The 17,208-nt window shown below is 36.2% G+C and overlaps 2 protein-coding genes across 3 annotated transcripts in view; both read left to right on the forward strand.

Moving 5' to 3' along the window:
• Positions 1-6,472, forward strand: part of tet1 (tet methylcytosine dioxygenase 1) — a 41,139-nt gene extending 34,667 nt beyond the window's left edge. Inside the window, exon 11 of the mRNA XM_084092857.1 lies at positions 2,730-6,472. Within this exon, the coding sequence (XP_083948983.1) occupies positions 2,730-3,646 (917 nt within the window). The 3' untranslated portion in view covers positions 3,647-6,472. The remainder of the gene's footprint in view (positions 1-2,729) is intronic.
• Positions 6,473-8,695: 2,223 nt separating this feature from the next.
• Positions 8,696-16,764, forward strand: eif4e1c (eukaryotic translation initiation factor 4E family member 1c). 2 transcript variants are annotated; one of them, XM_084092938.1, is made up of 7 exons: positions 8,696-8,751; positions 10,056-10,159; positions 13,524-13,619; positions 13,736-13,799; positions 14,014-14,127; positions 14,209-14,348; positions 15,660-16,764. In XM_084092938.1, exons 1-7 carry the CDS (start codon positions 8,734-8,736, stop codon positions 15,772-15,774), a joined length of 651 nt encoding a protein of 216 aa, XP_083949064.1. In that variant the 5' UTR covers positions 8,696-8,733; the 3' UTR covers positions 15,775-16,764. The 2 variants fall into 2 exon arrangements, with proteins under 2 accessions (XP_083949064.1, XP_083949063.1); XM_084092937.1 differs by having other exon boundaries at positions 14,014-14,348.
• Positions 16,765-17,208: the final 444 nt, after the last annotated feature.

The following is a 17,208-nucleotide window of genomic DNA, read 5'->3' on the forward strand; positions in this document are numbered from 1 at the left end:
GGCCACATAGCCGGGTATTTAGAGAAACAAATATTCCCCCCCCCTCCGTTTTCAATAATAACATCGTGCACACAACATCGTTTTCAAAAAAGTTGTCATTTACATCAACCCGCATAAATACGCCGTCGAGCGCCATCATAACTATGCCAAACCTATGGGCGGCAGTGTAGGGAGAAGGATAAAGCCATGCAAGCCAATCAGTATCGCATAATGTGACGTTTGAGAACCTAAAACCCGTTTCTCCCAGTTGACACGGCAACACATAACCGGCATTATCAGAAATCTCCACTTTGGCCGGAGTTTTTAGAAATAATTGTTTTCTGTGATAAAAATGGGGTTTTCGTGTAAATGAGAGGCCAAACCGCAGGGAAATATCTGCGTCTTCCCTTCGTGTAAACGGGGCCTTAATCCGTTCTTGGAGCCTCTCCAGCACTGCATGTTTTGGATCATTAAATCATCAGCTGATTTGTTGAGTACTCCATGACATGAGCTGGGTGTGTCCAATAAAGGAAACATTCAAAAGTGCAGTGCTGGGGAGGCTCCAGGATCTGTTTTTTAAGGGTGCTTCTCAAATGTAAAGTTGCGTCCAAGTAAAGCTGCATATTTAGGCTGCCACGTCATCAAGCACCACCGAAGGCCATCTCAATTTGAAGGATCCTTGGAAGACAGCTTTCATTTTGCATCCTTCATTCAGCTTGGTATTTTCATGGTTTGACCGTGGGGCGTGGGAACATGCGTGACGTAGCCATGAGGCCTTAATAGAGCATCTTATTCTAGCGTTTAATGCTGAGGAGGAGTCTACCCTAGAAGTCTCAGAAGAACTGGTCTAGGAAGGACGCAGCTCATTAGGATGCAGCCTTATGTTTGAGAAGCACCCACAATGCCCTCTAGAGCAGTGGTTCCCCCTGGTCCTGGAGTACTCCCAGCTGTAGTGTAATGCCTGTGTAATTTAGGCAAGGCTTTGCCTTTCCCTGGCCCTGGCCATGAACTTGAGACTAGTGTGGAATTTTCTCACTCAAACCACTTCCTGCTGCTGCTTCTGATTGCTTTTAGAGGAAAAAAGCTGGCCATAACTGATGGTCTAGGATCAGGGTTTTTTTTGGGTAATTCTAGCATATTGGTGAAACGGGTTTGGCAAACGATCAAGTGCGTATCTATGTTTGCGCTCTGGAGAACGTCGAAGGTTTCTAAAACTCCAGCCTTTTGAGTAGTGAGTGGATTCTGAGTTCTGCACGATAGCAAATCCTCTCATAATCACAAACAAAGTGTAGACATTATGTAAATAAGAGATTCATTTTGCAGACAGCTTCATTTATTATCATAACAGAACTTTGTGAGGTTGTGATGAAGATGACAGCTTTTTAGTGATTATAAAGGGAACGCTTTTCGTTTGTTTTCTGCCATGCCAAATCCCGCATACAGTATGCTAGCTTTTATGTTAAAATGAACAGTGGTTTGTAGATGCTTTAATAACAAATAATTTATCAGGAGCATTTATGCTGGGCTGTGTAGATTGTACAACAGCACATAAATTGAAACTATTATAGGGAAATTTATGTTTTTAAAGGGGAAGCGAAACTTCTTAGCTTTACCCTGGAATTGGTTCACCCTCCGCCTATGCCTTCTAGCACTGCATATTTTAGATGTCTCCCTAATCAAACACATTAGTAATGGCTCTAAGAAGTTAAATGGGTGTGTCAAACAAGGGAGACATCAAAAATGTGCAGTGATGGGGTGCTCCAGGGCCAGGGTGGGGAACCACTGCACTAGAACTAGGTGTCCCAAAGCATGAGTCAGTCTGTTCCTTGAAAAATCAGTTAGTTGTGTACTATTGGTTTAGGAATGATCAGTACCATATCTGTTATTGGACAATATTAGCGTTTTTTTATGTATCATTTGGTGCATACTGATTGTGCTTTCTCATTTTCTCCTGTTTTTACATGTATATTTTTTTAGTTTTAGTTTGCTATCATTTAACACCAGGGTTATTATAGTTCATTAAAACCATAAAATACATTTTGTTACTTGAAATAAAATGAACATTAAATGAAAATATATAAATTTCTCATTTTCATTTAGTTTACATTCATGTACTAAAATAACTAAAACTTTAATGAAAATGAATTAAAAAATAATATATAGATAAAACCAACAACAAAATTACTAAAACTTGGATATGGAAAATGGAAAATATAAAAAAAAAAACGAATTCAAAATATTAATAAACAACTATAATAGTATCTCGGCGATACTAAAATAACACTAACACTCACTTAAAGTTAGTCTTTAAAAACACTTTAATTATTATTTAATTATTAAATTAATTATTTAACAACACTAGTAAATGTAATCTTAATTAGATTTCAAAACGAATATAACTAAAAATGAAATGGGTTTCTTTTTATTCCTAAAAGCAGCTAAAACTAGCCGGATGACCACTGAGATTCTGAAGTGTGCATACAATGGAAACTTTCATGTGATTTATATGGATATACATAGAGATTAATTTAACTGCAGAATCCATATTGTTAATGAAATACTTGCTTCTTTTTTTTGTAAAATAGTATACATTTCTCCTGAGAGTTGATCATAAAGAAGAGGCTGGTAATCTACTAATTTATTCGCTAAAACTTTTGGTGGTTTTAGAATTCTAAAGTAGAGGAGCTCTTATTATTACTTCTTGTTTCTGTATTAAATTCTTATTATTGTTATTTTTTTTCTGTCCACAGCATTCAAACACACCTCTGTTGAACATTCACCAGAAAAGGATACTCATAATTTATGTTCCACCATGCGATTGACTGGGGTTCCAGACATAGGAAGCCAATTCCCAGACTTCCACTCTACAGTCCCGTACACCCACGGCATGTCCACACACCCAAAGTTCCCTCAGCATGATCCCTCTGGAAGAACGGGCCACAGCAATGGTGGTCCTCCTCCCCTTAGACACGGACACGAGGCCATCAGGCAGATGACCGAACCGTGCAGAAACCTGTATCCGAACGACCCTGTAAGAATGAATCCGGAATGTTCACCCTCGTTCAAATCTGAGCCTGAGGAAATGCGGTGCTTCCAGGGCGGGGCAGCTCCCACCCCGCTGTCCCCGCCGATGGCTGAGGGTCTCCACAGCCGCTTGACCTGTCCGCCCGTTTCGGCACAACCCCTGACCCCAGAGGTGGTTAAAGCAGAGGAGGTGTGGTCGGACAGCGAACACAATTTCCTCGACGGGAATATCGGCGGGGTCGCGGTGGCTCCTTCCCACGGCTCCATCCTGATCGAGTGCGCTCGACGGGAGCTGCACGCTACCACTCCCATCCTGCGTCCCGACCGCACTCATCCCACCCGCATCTCCCTGGTCTTCTACCAGCACAAGAACCTGAACGCCCCGGGCCACGGCCTGCAACAGTGGGAGGCTAAAATGGCCGAGAAGGCCAGGGAGAAAGAGGAGGCCGAGCGTCTGGGACTCAACGATAGGTCAAATGCGATGGATTCGGATACGGAGAGCGAAAACGAGACTTGCGCGAAAGAGATACACAAGCTTCAGGTCCCTACCCGTCAATCGCTAACAGTTTCTCATGACGTCGTCGTCATGTCATCACCCTACTCCCTCACGCACGTCACTGGGCCTTACAACCGCTGGACGTGACAGTCTCCGCTTGTCTAGCTAATGCCTTACCTCAGCTAGTTCTCATCTTTTCACGCCCGTTTTTACGTACGCCCTTTTTTTTAATTTGTGCTCTTCATCTCAGCTTTTACGACTACCGTTTGTGGGTTTTTAACTGTGAGTTTTGGTGTGTATGTCTGTGTTGTTTTTTTTATTGTAAAGAGATGGTGCTCAGAACAGATGTTATAAAACTGGTTTTATACATATAGATGAAATTAGTGCATAGTAAATGTGATTATTTATTCTGATCATTTTCAAAAACTATTTTGTAATTTAATTTCTGGTCCAAGCCTGTTTACTGCAATAGGAGTTTGTCATCCTTTAAATGACGTGTGTAGTAAACACTCCGAATTGACATTGTGAAATGTGAATTCTATTTTCATGTCTCAGCCTTGGGTGCTCTTTTGGCCGACACTTGCTAGTTGCTATTTTATGGTGCCATTGTAACAGTAAGGTTAAATGACCAATGTGAAACCCACATGGGTTATTACAGGAACTTTCGTTCGTTTTTTAGGGGTATTCGTGTTGGTTTTGAAGGTACATTGTTTCGGCATTGTGAGACATGGTATGTGGCATCCTTTAAAAAAGCACTTTGTATCTTCAGACCAACTTGACAATTGAAGTTTCCAATATGCACATTTGGTTTATCCATCATTCTAGTATCTACAGTCAGCATGTGTTTGGTGTCATGATTATAAAACTTTGCATATTTAAGCAATAATCATGGAAGGTTTTATGCTGCATTTTGGCAACATGTCCAAACTGGTTCATTTCTGGCACTTGTGTGAAAGTTTATATTATTTGGTCCCAATTTTTTGTCGTCTTTTTTCTTTTTTGTAACTCCCAAAGAGGTTGAAACATGACTTGAAAACAGCTTAATCATTTTATACAATTCAAGCGTGTTAAATTATATTCAAACAAATTTACTGTATGTTTTCACCGGTGCTTTTAAAGTGATCGCATGACACCTCCTAATATGTCATTTTATATATTTGTATTGCTACATGGTGCATTTTTATTTTTAAAATCAATCACGTTTTTGGTGCGGAGGGTGGGGTGGATCAGTGTCTGTGCATTTTTGTACACATTTGGTTTTATTTAGGTGCTTTGAATGAGAAGATCAACTTTAAAAGGAGGAATTACTTGGTAATTGCATATGTATCCAGAGGCCTAGTCAAGATACTGGCTTAATCAAAAGGTTTACATTACTCTTACACGAGTTTTAAAGTGAATATATACGGCTAAAAAAATTCATTTTAATTTCTTGTTCAAGGTGCTAAAGAGTGTATGTCAGTGTTCAGAACCATTGTGCACCCAAAATGCTGTTCTCACTTCAGCACTTGAAACAACATCTTTTCATATAGGTTGTGAGAAATTTTACACATCTCTGAAAACCTGTTTTAACTAGTACTCTAGCTGCAACAAAGATAGAAAAGCTCAACAATAACCCAATGTTTTGGGGAACTTGAAGTCACAGAGTGGCATTTGTACGTTCACGCTACTGTCTCTTCAATTAAATATATTTTTGCTGAACAATTAAACTGTTGTTTTTGTGTAAAACCATCATGTGGAAGAAAAAAAAGCCTGGGTTTGTAGCTCAGGGAAAGGCTTTTAGTGCTCATTCAGTGGTGCTTATTCATAGTACCAGAGTCCCTTGGCATTGACAAATCACATGTAGGTGCTGCACTAGTTGGATCTTTCATTTTGGCGATGCTGAATGTTTTACTCTGCTTGAACATCATTAGATCATGCTATGTTACTGAGTGTTTTTCTTCTTGACTTTATGTGGCACAAATAATACTATGACCTCACAGTCCCCTGATGGTGATTGACTGACTTTGAAATGTCAGTACTATGAACATCAAATAGCCTAAGGGAATTACCAATGCAATTCGATTCAAAGCTCACTGATTTTATGCATATTTCTAAGCTTTTGTTTTCCAAGCTTTTACTTGCATCAATGATGGGTTGGTTTTCATGTTGCTGTTCAAAACCTACATTTTATCTGACATTTTTTAGGTTTGACTCATAGGATCTTTCTTGAGTTCAGATGATTGAACATGGCCCTCATAGCAACTTTAGTCAATTCATTTTGTTACATTCCTTTCAAGTTAATATATTCACATTAGACGTCTTTTGCATGTTTTTGTTCTCCTTTGTTGTATTTTTTCCCTTTTCTCAGGTCTTTGTGTGTATCTTTGGACATAAGCTTCTAGGACTCTCGCATTGTCTTCCAATTAAATTCTCCAAAATGTTTGTTTATATTTTGTGAAATGGAAAAGTGGTTCCCCTTAAAACCTGTTCATGTATATTATCAGTTTGACAAATCTCTTCTGTGTATGCTGCTGAAGTGTGTAATTTCTGCACCACTAGTGTCACCAAACAGAAATGCATAAATAATCACTGTTTTTTCAAACAGGTTTCCCAACAATCTCCCAGATAGTTTTGTTGATCCAAAGTTGTTGTGTTTGACTGGTTGAGGTGCTCAAACAGCAGAGTAACGTGTTCATAAAGCACAAAGATTCGGATGTTTCATTTTTTAATTCATGTTTCATTTATTTGTTGCATGTTAAACTTATTTTAACATCGAAAAAATTACACACTTCAACTTCGAGTATGAATGTAAGCCTTCATATGGACTGTTGTACAATGTGGACATTTTAAACCTCTTATACCTTCAAAACAAACAAGAACAAATTATGACTTGAAGACTTGTTTATGTGACTTGAAATGGTTTGTCAAGGAAAGAAAACACCAGCTTTTGAGATTTTTCTTTTAGAAAATAAAATGCACAGTAGTTGTACAGTACATGTGAAGCGTGAGGCTTTTCCATTTGCACATTTTTAAATGATTTTGAAATTCTATAAAAAGTACTAAAAACTGTTTTTTGCACATTGAAACACATTGAAATCTACAAGACATAGTAACACAGTACACTATAAAAAAAATTATATAAGTTATGACATTTTGGTTTTACATTGCTTTAACTCATCAAACTTTTTTTATAAGTCATTCAAGATTCAACACATATTTTAAGTCAGTTTAATGTAAATTAAGTTGAAATGACTTAAACAACCAAGTTGATTGTACTTAAAAATTTAAGGCAGCAACTTTTTTTTCCAGTGTATGAGAAATAAAGAGAAATTAGCAATAGTTCATCAAGCATATGAGCATTTATTTTGCTTTTCTATCATACATTTTGATAAAAGTACCAAAGATAAAACATCTTGAATATCAGATATTTTAAATAGATTTTTGAAAATATGAATTTTAGTCAACATGGATGATCCATGTTGACTAATATTCATGATATTTTCAAAAATCTGTTTAAAATATTAGGGAATTTGTATTCGTCAGATTAGAGCCCAGGACATTTTTTGTCTTGGGCTCTAATCTGACAAATAAAAATTCCCTAATATTTTATTATAAAGAGTGATGATACACTGCATGGAAATTTAAATGAAATTGCCATAGCTCAGATGAGTTTAAAAAAAGTTATTTTTTCCTGACAGGAAATTTGTTTGACCTAATTGTTTCACATATTCAGTTGTACTTGCAGGGCATGTTCTCCACCAGTGCACCAGAACTCTTGACAATAATAACATCAACAAACAGTTTTAGTGCCCTCTATGGGCAGAATTTGATTAACTTTGGTGTGCATCCTCAGATGACTCTAATGCACATGTGTACTTAGTTTTTATGTTATGCAGGTTAATGCCCAAAAATTCCATTGACATGTATCTGCAAAACAAACTCAATAATCAAACTTCCAATACTCACCCAATTTTGTGAATACTGGATGAATGCCCTTACAAAAAGTAGCTTTCAATTGGGCTATTAGTATACTTCTTTTAAACTAAAAGAGTATATGTGCAGTCTAATTTTTTATGTGCTAATCAGTGATATACTTAACAAAATCATATTTAAGTATGCTTGGCTTATACTGACCAGTATATGCGTATACAAAAGTGTATGCTGAATTAAAAAAACATATAATCCCGCTATTTCTACCACAGGAAAATATGGTAAAAGTTGCATTCTAGTATATAATATAACAATTCAGATTAAGTATTTGTGGCCTATACTTAATCTTTTGATCAAAATATACTTAAGGTACAATTAGAAAGTATATAGTTTTTTGATAGAGTGGCCTATAAATACTTTTGTCATATTGGCTTCTTTGCACTCCAGCATATGTTTACATATCTTATAAACTTATATGTTTAGGTTTATAGTAACAAGTCAGTTTTGAGGTGAAATTGCTTTATTTACAAAGTTCAGTTTATTAAGTAAACTTGAACAAAGTTAAGTGTCCAACCATACTCTATGTACTAAGTATACTCATATCAGTGCACTAGTATGTGTATTTCAATACTTATTGGGGGTAAGCTGACCTACTTTTTAGATAATAGAAGTGTACTCTAAAGTGTACTTTAAGTGTAACAGTAGTAAACTTTGAGTACAAAACTAGTTTAACTATTTTTCTTAGTTTTTAGTTTAATGTTTCGTTTTATAGCAACTATACTACAATTAAAGTTATAGGCATTGTTGACTTCCAATACATTTTTTTACTCTCAGTGAACTTAAGTGAACTTAAAATCATACATAGTTTACTATTTTATTTTTACACTGAGTATGCACTGGAAAAAAAGGAGTGTATACTTTCATCAACTGAAAAGTCAGCTAGAAGTATATAGCAAACTAACAGTATTACCTGAAGTTCACGTTACTTGTCTGTTATCAACCATGTTTCAATGTAACCTTTTCTTAATAAAATGTGTTAATATATATATATATATATATATATATATATATATATATATATATATATATATATATATATATAAATACATTTTAACATTTCATGATTTCTCTTTTTTGTTTTGTTTGTATTTATAACAAAAAAAAAAAAACGTAAAAATTAAAAATAAATAATACAAATAAAAATAGCGTTTCAGTCTCCCGCATGCAGTGCGTTCAGATCGCGGAGCCCTACCAGCTTCCGTAGATTCTCGAGCGCGTGCGTGACGCAGCAGCGTCCAACGGTCAGAAGAATTTTTACAGGCAAGATGGCGACTTCGGAGCCGGTAAGAGGGAGCGGGCTTTTTTTCATTTAGGGCTTCTCCGCGACCAACAATGGTAAACCGGCGTCTATTGCGTTGTCTGCGGGACATGTTTAAACAGTGAGCAGTAGTGTTAAAAGCTGGAGGTGTCGTTTTGGGGTTCAGTATGGTTTCGGGGCGGCAATGCTGCTGGTGACTTTAGAGACAGGGAGGGTCCGGGCAACGACAATTCACCAGTCCTCACACCCGTTACCGGGTCATTTCAGAGCGGCGTAATGATACCATAACGCTTTGAGGGCGGATGGTGTCGGGTTTTCTCTCGTCTCCACGTGAAGAGATCATATCTCCAGACATCTGGACACGTGTGTTCATGGCTAACTGTGTTCGGCTAGCGTGTTCAGTCGTGGCTGCTTAATACGTTTTATAATTCACTATATCAACTAAATGTGGCGTTTCAATGTGCACTAAAGAATTTACGTGTAGTCTGATTACGTAAATAGCACCAAAGTCATTGATCGCTGAAATAAGTCAGCATGTGTTTAGAGAAGCTTGTACCTTAGCGGACAGTAGAGGGTGTATGACTCCAAATTGAACTGGAAATTACACTTACTGATTCAATAGTGTGTGATCTGCTCTACACTGCATTAAGTACATGCTGTAATCTAGCTAGTTGTCTTGGTAACAAGCCCGCATATCTGGTAAGTTTGATCACAGGGGCCAGTTGCACACACACAGGTATTATGTTAAGACAGTGTCTTTAAGATCTAGCATGACCCACTAGCAGATCGTCAAGGGGCAGTCAATCTTATTTTTTGGTATCAAATTAGGCCAATCTACGTATTAAGAGAAACTGTTGATGACTAACTTGTAAGACTAGTCTTGCAACCAGCCCCCAGGTAACGTTATCTCGGGGTTTTGAAGTATTGAGCCAATAGATTGCAATTGAAACATCTGTTTTCATTTAGTATTTTTTGCTATTTTCCCAAAGAAAGATCTCAGATTGTCCAGGAGCCTCTTTAGCAGTGAAGACCGGCTGACAGGTGCACAGAATGTGCTGTAGGTCAGTTTCAGGTTGAGGATCATGACTTGTGCAATGAGGTGATTGTCAGTATTTCTCTATGGATGCGTGGAATGACCCTGAACTTTTCTGTAATCAGTTTCCCCACCGTCATGGAAAAACCTGGGGATATCTATTGGGAATAGTCATGGAAATTTCTCTGCTCTAAAACATTTCATCAGATAGAAATCACTTCTTGTAGAATAAAAATTCCTGTGACTGAAAAAAGGTCATGAACCCATTTTCATTAAGTCATTTTGCATTTATGTAGCGAGGAACTGAAAATGAAGAAGTCCGTGCTGAAAGTCCTACGGCTCCTGTGACAAGTCTTGTGACAAGTCCTGAACAGTACATCAAACACCCTTTGCAAAACAGGTAAATGTCATACATTTCTGTGTGTATTTCTATCTGAAGTTCTATATACATCACCTGTGTAGCATATGCCACACTAAGCAGATAGCATGAATCAGTCCTAGTGCACTAGGGATTAAAGTGAATAGAGCACATATTTGCTGAAATGAAGTGAATACTTTTTTTAGACTATTTATTCAAAATCTCAGAAATTAGAGTGCATTTTTTAGCCAATGTTGATAATCTAAAACTAGCCATAAATTACCGTTTACCTTTTTTTGGGCAGTAAAATATTATTTTTTTGCAGAGAAATTTATATTTGGTAACATTTTAGTTAGGGCCCAATTCTCACTATTATAGCTGCTTATTAGCATGCATATCACTAGGATATTGGCTGTTTATTAGTTACTTATAAAGCCTTATTCTGCATGACCATATTCTACATCCCAATACCTAAACTTAACAACTACCTTACTATTAATACGCAGTAGTTAGGAGTTTGAGGCAAAAGTTTGTAGTGAGAATTAGACTCTAATCTAAAGTGTGACGTACATTTTTCTGCGTTAAATTTATGAAAAGTGGCAGACAAAGTAAAGACATTTATTTAAGAAAAGTAAAGACATTACTTAAAATATAAATTTTTTGTAATATTATAAATGTTGTTCTTTTGAACTGTGTATCAAAGAATCCTGAAAAAAAAAATGATCAGAGCTTCCACACATATTAAACAGCACAACTGTTTTCAACATTGATAATAAATGTAAATGTTTCTTGAGCAGTGAGCGCCAAATTCAGTATATTAGAATGATTTCTGAAGGATCATGTGACTGAAGACTTGAGTGATGCTGAAAACTCAGCTTTGTCTTCACAAGAATAAATTACATTTAAAATATAAGACAATAGAAAAGTTATTTTAAATTGTAACGATATTTCACGGTATTACTGTTTTGAGCATAAGAGACTTCAAAAACAGAGAAAATAAAGTACTACTTGCCTAACATTGACATCTTTAGATAATGTGACATTTTCAAAACTAGTCTTGCATGACATTGTCACATTTTTTGTGGCAGTAGTGTTTGGTGTGACTGAGCTCAAAAGTCATATGAGTGATGAGGTTGCAGTCTGCCAGCGTGCTGCAGGAAGTGCTGAGCTTACATGTTGAGCTGTCTCATTCCAGCCCTTTCACGACCCGTGGCTTATTCCTGGGGTGTTTAGATCTCACTCAAGTACAACATTCACATTTCAGTTTGTGTTGCAATTGCAAGATGTAACGTTTAAGTTTTGTTTAATGACAGTTAAACATTTAATGACAATTAAACATTAATGAATGTTTAATTGTTTAAAAAAAACTTTAAACTTTTTTTCTAGGCTGTTATAGATAGTTTAAAGTTCACCACAGGTCAGGGCTGCAACAGATAACTCTGTGGCATCAGTGACAGGGTGCATCTGTCATGTACTCTACTCTTACTGCTGGTTTCTAGAATGATAGCAGCCTTTATTATGACTGTTAATATTAGAGCCCGACCGATATGGATTTTTGGGCGCCAATGCAGATACCGATAAAAAAAAAGCCAGATACCGATATATCGGCCGATATTATTTATGTGTATATTATAATACAGTAGCAATATTATTTATGTGTGTACTGTATATAGAATACACAGTATAAACAGAATAAATATATAAACGTTTTGCAATGATCACTCAAATGTGGTGATCAAACACTTGTGTGACAAAGATATGTAATGGAGGCAGGGTGAATGATAGAATGAGAATTTGAGCTGTAACCAATCTAGTTTGCATTGCATTTTATATTATATTCTAAATACTGTTGCATAATCTTCACTAACGACTTTGTCTTTTAATTTAGTCACGTTATTTAAAACATAACTTGTATCAATAAATATATCAAAAGTGTCACTGACAAAACCTTATCTTCTATTTTTAATCTTAATTTCTCTAACATCTACCAGTGGAGGAAGAACTCAGATCTTTTTAGTAAAGTAAAATTAATAATATCATAATGAAAACGTTTATAATTACATATGTACAGTAGTTTTATACTATTTTAAATAAGTAGTAAGCAAAATGTACTAAACGTGAAACTAGGCTACTCTCAATGCAAAATGGCCCTATATAAAGTGTTATAATTATATAAATTATTGGAATATTGCTTGATGTTGTAACGTAGCAGAATGAGCTTTAACACTGTGTCTACTACACCGGACGCGGCCGTTATTTTTTGCCAGTTCTTTGTGACAGCTTTTAGGTGCTTTATTGGCAGCGCCATCCTTACATAAATCACCGCACGCTGCATTTTTTTAAATATTAATTTATCGGCCATTATAAATGCGATACCGATAGTTAGGAAAATGCCTAATATTGGCCGATAATATCGGCCCGCCGATATATCGGTCGGGCTCTAGTTAATATAGCTCTTTGTGTTTAGTGGAGCTGCATTATTTCCTCCGTCCTTTTGCTTTTATGCAGCTGGTTAGAATGAAACATTGTCAAAGGTTAAAATTCACTTTTGTTCTCATAGACAATTTTTAAAAATGTTTATGCTCACCATGGCTGCAGTAGAATTGGGAAATATTTTATTTTAATCTTATAAAATCTCATTTATTCTTGTGAAAGCAAAGCTGAGTCTTTAGTGTCACATGATCCTTCAGAAATCTTTCTAATATAATGATTTGGTGCTCAAGAAACATTACTAAACATTACAAAATTACTGATTATTTGATAAATAGAAGGATCACAAGAACCGCATTTATTTGAAATAGAAATCCTTTGTAACATTTTTTTTTTTTTTAAAAAAGGTCACTTTTTGTCCCTGCTGAATAAAATTATTCATGTATTTAAAAGGTATACAATGGGGTTCAAAAGTCTTGACTCCACTGTGAAAATGTTTTCACAAACGCATCAAACTGTCTTTTTTTTCCCATTACGAATGAAATATTATCAGTAGTAATTAGTAGAAAAATTTGATTGAAAAATGTAATTGAAAAAGTAACATGAATTTAAGAATTGGCTTTAATGAAAGCAACACTCGCTGTTTGTGTGATATCTGATGATCATGTTCTCCAGCATGATTTGAGATGATCTAAAGATCTTCTTGAGCTTCAGCAGCAGAAGGACATCTGGCCATCTGTTCAGAGTAACACGATCAATTTATATTTAATAATGATACTATAACCTGTACTATTTTTAATTCAATTCAATTTTAATTTTATTCATTTTTGCCTAGTAGCAGTGGTTTTCCATTGGTTAACAGGACAGTAAGAGCCGTCTCTCGGCTGAAGCAGCTCTTTGAGAGCTTCTACATGAATATTATATGAGTGACACAAGGAGACTCTCGTGCTCACTGTCCTTATTTGCCTCCCTGCAGATGGGCTCTCTGGTATTTCAAAAATGACAAGAGCAAAAGTTGGACAGAAAATCTGCGTCTCATCTCCAAATTTGACACAGTGGAAGATTTCTGGGCGTAAGTGTTTTTCCTTTATCGTGTATTGTGACATTAAGTGACATTACTGCCCTTTTTTTCTTAAAGAAAATGTGAGTGGCAAATCATGATGGATTTGATTTCTGTTTACTCCTCAGATTATACAATCACATACAGCAGCCCAGTAAGCTTGGTTTTGGCTGTGACTACTGCTTATTTAAGGTAAGATGAGGAAGTGTGTATATGGCCGAACTGAAATGTGTGGCTGATTATTAACTAAACATTTCATTGCAAAGCAGGTGCATTTCTGAGTTTCTGTGGGTATCACTCTGACCATGTGACTGCAGATTTAATTATCTGCATGCTGATAAAGGGATGAATATTAGCGCTTGGCAAAAATGAGAAAACACTGATGTCCAGATTGTGTATGTCTCAGGATGGTATTAAACCCATGTGGGAGGATGACAGGAATAAACTCGGAGGAAGGTGGTTAATGACCCTCAGCAAACAGCAACGACACAATGACCTTGACCGCTACTGGATGGAGACAGTAAGAGTTTTTCTTTTTTCATGGTTTTGTGGATGGCTCAGTGTGCTTTGCATAACTTCATACTGTGCATGTGTTTTGCAGCTGTTATGTTTAATCGGAGAGTCCTTTGATGAGGCCAGTGAAGACGTGTGTGGAGCTGTGGTCAATGTCAGGCCAAAGGGGGATAAAATAGCCATCTGGACGGGCAACTGCCAAAACAGGGACGCTATCATGACGATAGGGTGCGTTGCTAATTAATAATTATTAATAACATTACATGTTTTGTCAATTTGTCTCTTGGAAATGCACGTTTGACAGTAACAGTAGCTTGATTTGGGATGCGGATAAAACAAAAACAATAATATCTGTAAACTTTTAATAGCCTCATTTTTTTAGGGAGAATTTTAAATATTAAGTTAAGTTAATATATAAGTTATTCAAATTAACCATTGCTCTTCGATAGCATAATGATAACCACAGATAAAATAAAAAAAAGAATAGCACCTCACTACCATGGTAAAAAATAACTATTATTTCTACGGTTTTTGTTTATGAAAAACAGTAGCCTAAATACATTTAGTATAAATACAAATGCACAAAAACTGCTGTAGTTTAAAAAAAAAAACTGTATGGTAAGTTTATTCCATTACTCCTTTAATACATTTAATATTCATAATTACATTACAAATCCATGCTAAATGTTGGGGACTTGTGGATTGAAAAGTATTTTAACTAGATAGTTGTGGCACAGTGTTTCTCCTGTTTTGTTGTTGAACTCTCGGTTAGCATCAGATATAAACTCGAGTGCTTCTCACTGGATCTCACTGCACAGTTTAGTGGTCGCGTCACTCGCGTGATCCAGACGTCAGCATGTACACGCATTCGCTCTAAGCTCGCGCTGCGGTGTCTTTTGAGCCGAGCTGATAAACAGGCTAGAAAAAAGGCTGTGACGTTTTATTCAAAATGCAACCGTTTAGTCACATTCCACAGCCCTTTTTCTTTTTTTCTTTTTTTAAGAACACGTTTTCCAAAGGTGCATTTATTTGATCAAAAATGTAGTTAAAGAGTAGTATTGTGAAATATTGTATTGTAAAAGAACTTTTTTATTTTAATGTTTGTTCAAATGTTTTTTATTCTTGTGATGGCGAAGCTGAATTTTCAGCATCATTACTCCAGTCTTCAGTGTCACATGATCCTTCAGAAATCATTCTAAATATGCAGATTTTTGCATTTCAAGAAACATTTCTTCAATGTTGAAAACAGGTGTGCTGCTTAATATTTTTGTGGAAACCATGATATTTTTTTTTTCCAGGATACAAGATAATAGAATAGAAATAGAAGTTTAGAATAGAATTTTATGTTGTAACGTTATAAATGTCTTTACTGTCATTTTCAATCAATGAAATGCGTCCTTGCTGAATAAAATAAATAACCCTAATTCCACCGAAATGTGGAATGTGTTTAGCTGATATTTGATGTAAATATGCTGACATCTAACAGATTTCTCTTTGACTCATTTATTCATTGTGATATCTTTTGTTCTTCCCCTTTAGGCAACAATACAAAGAGCGTTTGAGCATCCCAAGCAAAACCCTCATCGGATACCAGTCACATGACGACACCTCTAGCAAAAGTGGCTCTACAACAAAGAACATGTACTCAGTTTGAAGAAAACTAATTTCAACTCATTGTAGGTTTATAAAATTTCAAATTTGCATCACATTAATACTTTTGAGTTTGAGTCAACTACTGTAGTGCCCTTCCTTTTTAAGAAAAGAAAAGAAAAATCAAATATGTAAATGTAGTGCTCTCTCCAGCCTGAAATGATCAGCACCGTTATCGTGTGGATCAGGGGACGTCTGCTTGTTTAGACCTGAGAGAAAAACTATAGCAGTTAAGCTAGATGTTACTGATATCATTTTTAGTGATTTGAGAGAGTTTAAAGGACTAATCGAGACTTACCTAGCTGAAGAGGTTCTAAGGCTTAGATAAGAGACATGCCATTCTTTGCTTTAACCTTTCGTTCTCACGCGTCACGTCATGAATGAACAAATGAACCCACAACTTAATCCACACGGACGTTTTAAGGGCCCAAACTGTTTTAACATGCTTTGGTTAGAGGTGTTTGGCATGAGAAGTGATTGCAGAGGCGCCTGCAGACTGACTATCTTAAAGGTTTGTAAAGGATTACTTTTGGTCATGCTCCAAGTTTGGAATTTGGAGTGGTCATTTATTGTTTCAGCTATGCTGGAATTGTGGCATCTTGCTTGTTTCTCCCCTCCATCTATTTATGATATTTGCGTTGCAGTTGAACTATGTAGTGAGAGGAACACCATGAAAATCAAGCTCCTTTCTTTTCTTTCAGTTGTTTTTTGAGGTTCTTAGCAATGTGGACTACTGCTTGCTGTTTTTCCTTTTTTTTCTTTTTTTTTATACAGTGTATTCAGTGAATGCCTGGACATACATGCTTTTTAAGTTTGCTTCCACCTTTTCCCTCATTGATACTGTAGACATTTTCTAGTTTGCCCCACTCTTTGGATCAGTGAAAGAAGAGAGGATATCCATTGTGAATTTATTTTGCTCATAATGTATCTTTATTATCTGTAATTCCAGGATGTATATTACCTTCTTTCAAAGTAAAAGGTTATGTGCTTTGCATTAACAATTGAATCCTTTTTCATTTCTTCTTTTATCAAGAGTTCACAAAAAAAAACATTAACACCTAAATATAAAAGGTTTGCTCATTTCCTTATAGTTAAACAGGTGTGTAATTAATGTCATTAGCACAAACTAATCTTTTAAACAGGCACTTGACGAGGCACCACTCACGATAAACGAATACGCTGCATCCGAAATCACGAACTGTCTGAGTAGGTACTACAATTGAATTTGGATTTGCTTCGTGACCGGTTAAAAAGTACATTCCATACAGTATGAATGTTGTTACTGTCACTTGATCTACTAACGACAGTTGCGTTACTTCGCTGCCATTCATAAATCCTCTCCCGTGGCCTCAAGGGATAGTAAAGTGTCTAGAATCTCGCTGGAAGTAGTAGGTCATCCGGGGACTTTTCACTTGTGTTTTTCAAATACTATGTATTC

The sequence above is a fragment of the Abramis brama genome (assembly GCF_963993115.1).
Source record: "Abramis brama genome assembly, chromosome: 19".
NCBI classification, from domain to species: domain Eukaryota; kingdom Metazoa; phylum Chordata; class Actinopteri; order Cypriniformes; family Leuciscidae; genus Abramis; species Abramis brama.

Excerpts from the sequence above, each read along its gene's own strand:
- eif4e1c (XM_084092937.1), top strand. Across the intron at positions 13,800-14,013 it reads GTGACTACTGCTTATTTAAG|GATGGTATTAAACCCATGTG; the intron begins GTAAGATGAGGA and ends TGTATGTCTCAG. Across the intron at positions 14,349-15,659 it reads GACGCTATCATGACGATAGG|GCAACAATACAAAGAGCGTT; the intron begins GTGCGTTGCTAA and ends CTTCCCCTTTAG.